The 4670-nt window shown below is 42.8% G+C and overlaps 1 protein-coding gene across 1 annotated transcript in view; it reads right to left on the reverse strand.

Moving 5' to 3' along the window:
* Positions 1-661: 661 nt before the first annotated feature.
* LOC108289918 (zinc finger protein 418-like) overlaps positions 662-4670 on the reverse strand; it is a 13741-nt gene continuing 9732 nt past the window's right edge. Inside the window, exon 3 of the mRNA XM_037731693.1 lies at positions 662-3929. Coding sequence (XP_037587621.1) covers positions 1855-3929 — 2075 coding nt within the window. The 3' untranslated portion in view covers positions 662-1854. The remainder of the gene's footprint in view (positions 3930-4670) is intronic.

Consider the following 4670-nt stretch of genomic DNA (forward strand, 5'->3'; position numbering starts at 1 on the left):
AAAAAAAAAAAAAAAAACTACCCTGTTGAGTCACCTGAGATCAGGAGTTCAAGACCAGCCTGACCAACATGGAGAAACCCTCTCTACGAAAACAAAATTAGCTGGGCGTGGTCATGAGTGCCTGTATTCCCAGCTACTTGGGAGGCTAAGAAAATCACTTGAGCCTGGCAGGAGGAGGCTATGGGGAGCCAAGATCGCACCATTGCATTCCAGCCTGGAAAACCAGAGTAAAACTCCATCTCAAAAAATAAAAATAAAAAAACTTTGAGAACTACTATCAAAGAAAAAATAAAATAAATAAAAAATAAAAAAACTACCCTGTACCCACCAGACCTATGAACCCACTATCTGTAGTATCCATGCTACAGATAAAGACCACAAAGCCCTGAAGTCCTCTTTTGGAGGCCTTGGGCAGCTATGCAAACTAGGCCACAAGTGGAGAAAGCTATATTCTGCATTCATACTGTCTCCTGAGCCACAGTTTACCTGTGCTGTCCTTCAAGGTAGAAGGACCCAGGCAAGAGTGCAGTGGCACCATCTCAATTCACTGCATCCTCCACCTCCTGGGTTCAAGCGATGTTTCTGCCTCAGCCTCCAAGTAGGTGGGACCACAGGCACACACCACCATATCTGGCTAATTTTTGTATTTTTAGCAGAGACGGGATTTCACCATATTGGCCAGGCTCATTTGAACTCCTGACCTCGTGATCCCCCCACCTTGGCCTCCCAAAGTGCTGGGATTACAGGCTTAAGCCACCGCACCGGCCAAAGTAGTCCAAATTTTCAAGTCAGCACAAGAGTCCTACGGGACAAAAATGGGGAAGGTCCACAGAAAAAAATGGAAAAGGAAGAAGTGCTGAGGATATTGAACAAATATTTCTGTGACTAGATCAGGAATTAAAAATTAAAGAAATCAAAAAGATTTCTTTTTTTGATTTTGAGACCAGCCTGTGCAGCACAGCAAGATTCTAACTCTACGAAAAAATAGAAATGTAAAAACTTAACGAGGTAGGTGAATGATGCAATGTGAGCACCTACCATGTGGCCGAGGCATAATGGCTTTTGCCAGAGAAGTGGTAGTCACTTAAGTCTAGCAAGATAATAGGGCAAAGTAAAAACTGCAATGCAGCTGCCACATACATGGAATTTTTGCTGATTTCCAATGTATGACAGTCAATCTAGGCACATGGTACCCTTAAAGATCTCCTACAATATTACAATGAAAAACACATAATTGGCTGGACACAGTGGCTCATGCCTCTAATCCCAGCACTTTCAGATGCTGAGACAACAACCTAGGAAACATGGTAAAACCCTACCTCTACTAATACAAGAAAATAGCCAGGTGTGGTGGTAGGTGCCTGTGGACCCAGCTACATGGAGGCTGAAGTGAGCTATGATCGCACCACTGCACTCCAGCCTGGGTGACAAAGACCCTGTATCCAAAAAAAAAAGAAAAAATAATAACAATCCCTATAAATCGACAGTGTTTTTCTCATGTCAATGTTCTAGGATCCAATGAGAGAAGGCAGAAGGCTTTTTGGCAAATATTTCCCTCAAAAGGCATTTTCATAGGGAAGGCTCTTCCGTGAGTTATGAAGCTAGACTTCTGGATAAATATCCTGTATTTGTCAAACAAGTAAGGCCTTGATCTAGTGTTAACTATAATCCTGAAGGAATACAGAGGTGTGGCTACAAAACTGCCCCAATTTATTTTACTTGTAAGGACTTTTCTCTAGTGTGAATTCTCCAATGTCCAAGGAGAGCAGATCATCAGGTAAACATTTTCCACATTAGCTGCAATCACAAATCCTTACTCAAATGTGTACTCTTGTGTATTTAATGAGACTGGACTCATTCACTGCACTCATAGGCGTTTCTTTTGTGGACTCTCTGATGGTTACAAAGTGAGGAGCTTTGGCTAAATTTCTTTCCACATTCACTGCATCCATAAGGCTTTTCTCCAGTGTGAACTCTCTTGTGTTTCGTGAGACTGGAGCTTTCGGCAAAAGATTTGCCACATTCACTACACTCAAAAGGCTTCTCACCAGTGTGAGCTCTCTTATGAACACGGAATGTAGACCTGTAGGCAAATGACTTCCCACAATCACTGCATTCATATGGTCTTTCTCCAGTGTGAACTGTCTGGTGTGCAGTCAGGTGGTACTTTTTCCTAAAAAACTTCTGACAAACCTCACACTCATATGGCTTCTCTCCAGTGTGAATTCTCTGGTGTACAAGGAGGTGAGACTTAGTGTAAAATAATTTCCCACACTTCACACATGTATAAGGTTTTTCTCCAGTGTGAACTCTCTGGTGTACAAAATGGTGTGAATTGTACCTAAAAGTTTTCCCACACTCCCGACACTCATAAGGCCGCTCCCCAGTGTGAACTCGCTGGTGTTGAGTAAGCTTGCTCTTTTGACTATAACATTTCCCACATTCTCCGCACTTAAAAGGTCTTTCTCCATTATGAATTCGTTGATGTTGAATAAGGATGTACTTGTGACTAAAAGATTTCCCACACTCCCCACAGTCATAAGCTCCCTCTCCAGTGTGAACTCGCTGGTGTTGAGTAAGTTTGCTCTTTTGACTATAACATTTCCCACATTCTCCGCACTTATAAGGTCTTTCTCCATTATGAATTCGTTGATGTTGAATAAGGATGTACTTCTGACTAAAAGATTTCCCACACTCCCCACACTCATAAGCTGTCTCTCTAGTGTGAACTCGCTGGTGTTGAGTAAGCTTGCTCTTTTGACTATAACATTTCCCACATTCTCCGCACTTATGAGGTCCTTCTCCATTATGAATTCGTTGATGTTGAATAAGAATGCACTTCTGACTAAAAGATTTCCCACACTCCCCACACTCATAAGGCCGCTCTCCAGTGTGAACTCGCTGGTGTTGAGTAAGTTTGCTCTTTTGACTATAACATTTCCCACATTCTCCACACTTATGAGGTCTTTCTCCATTATGAATTTGTTGATGTTGAATAAGAATGTACTTCTGACTAAAAGATTTCCCACACTCCCCACAGTCATAAGCTGTCTCTCCAGTGTGAACTTGCTGGTGTAGAATGAGGTTACCCTTTTGACTCAAAGATTTCCCACATGCAGGTTTTTCTCCACTGTGAACTCGCTGATGGTGAACAAGGCTGCGCTTATGACTAAAAGATTTCCCACATTCTCCACACTCATAAGGTCTTTCTCCAGTGTGAACGCGTTGATGGCTCCTAAGATGTCCTTCTGAACTAAAAGATTTCCCACATTCTCCACATTCATGAGCTATTTTTCCAGTGCAAACTCTCTGATGATTACTAAAGCTATCATGTTTGCTAAAGAATTTCCCACATTCACAGCACACATAACATTCTTCTCTAGGGGGACATGTCTGATGCTGACCAAGAACATTTTTGGTGCTAAGATGTTTCATGCATCCTCCACAGCTGTAACGAGTTTTCCCCCTGTGAAAGGGTGATTCACACTCGGTTTTACTGTCTGACTTCTTCCCAGTGTGAATGACCTCTTGCTGAAGTAATCCTGACCTGGGCAAAAAGTCCTTAACACTCTGACTGAAGACAGATGACTCCTCTGACTCATAGAACTTACACCTCTTCACAAACAACGCTTCCTCAACACTGATTCTATAGGGTTTCTCTCCAATGTACTGATTCGTGTGCCGATGAAAGTTTGTACTGTCAAACGATTTACTCCCCCATGCCTCAAACCTGTGCTCTATCTGCTTGTGATGTGTTCCCTGATGATCTGCCATGTGCAAAATGTCCCCCAAGATCGAACCATGCATCTCACAGGGGTGAGCCTTCTTGGAGGACACACCTGCTGTAGGAGTCCTGACCTGAGTCTCTCTTTGCACATAAATACTCTGCTTAGAAGGTGCCTCCTCATCTTCCACTCCACACCAACAACCTGAAAGCAAGAAAATGCTGGTGAAGTGCATGTTAACTCTAGTGGGAAGGCACAGACCACCCACAAGTGTATCTGAGGAACTGAGGAATTACTCCAAGGAAATATTTGGAGGAACAGAAAGTTGGGTTCAGGTGGAAGACGGTGCTGTTATTACTGGAATGTAAAGGTCACAGAATGCAGGAGGCCTCAAATGTAAAGGACTCAATCATATACATAACACAGGGAGTATAGGCAGGGTCTAACACTTCCTGCATCTGCAAACCATTCATCTGGAGAATTTTATGTCCTGATAACGCGTGAGTGATGTAAACAGGGATAAGGAGAGGACCAAGAAAAGATGAGCACAACACAGCAGCTACTGGGCAGTGATGGTTGAACAATGTGCACACATTTGCTAACATAAAACCTGTATGCCAATACTGGAGACCACTGCAGATGAATATGTGAGTAAAATTATGATGAGTGGTCCAGAGACGTGAAGATTAGCTGGGGGAATAAATAACAGACTGCAAGTTTATGTACAAATCAATTAAAGGATTAAAAAATTTTAAAAAGAGTAAAGGTGACGAGGATTACAACTGACAATTCTGATACTCTTTTTTTTTTTTTTTTTTCGGAGTTTCACTCACGTTACCCAGGCTGGAGTGCAATGGCACCATCTCGGCTCACCGCAACCTCCGCCTCCTGGGTTCAGGTAATGCTCCTGCCTCAGCCTCCTGAGTAGCTGGGATTACAGGCACG

This window comes from Cebus imitator, unplaced genomic scaffold (assembly GCF_001604975.1).
Source record: "Cebus imitator isolate Cc_AM_T3 unplaced genomic scaffold, Cebus_imitator-1.0 Scaffold417, whole genome shotgun sequence".
Taxonomy (NCBI): Eukaryota; Metazoa; Chordata; class Mammalia; order Primates; family Cebidae; genus Cebus; species Cebus imitator.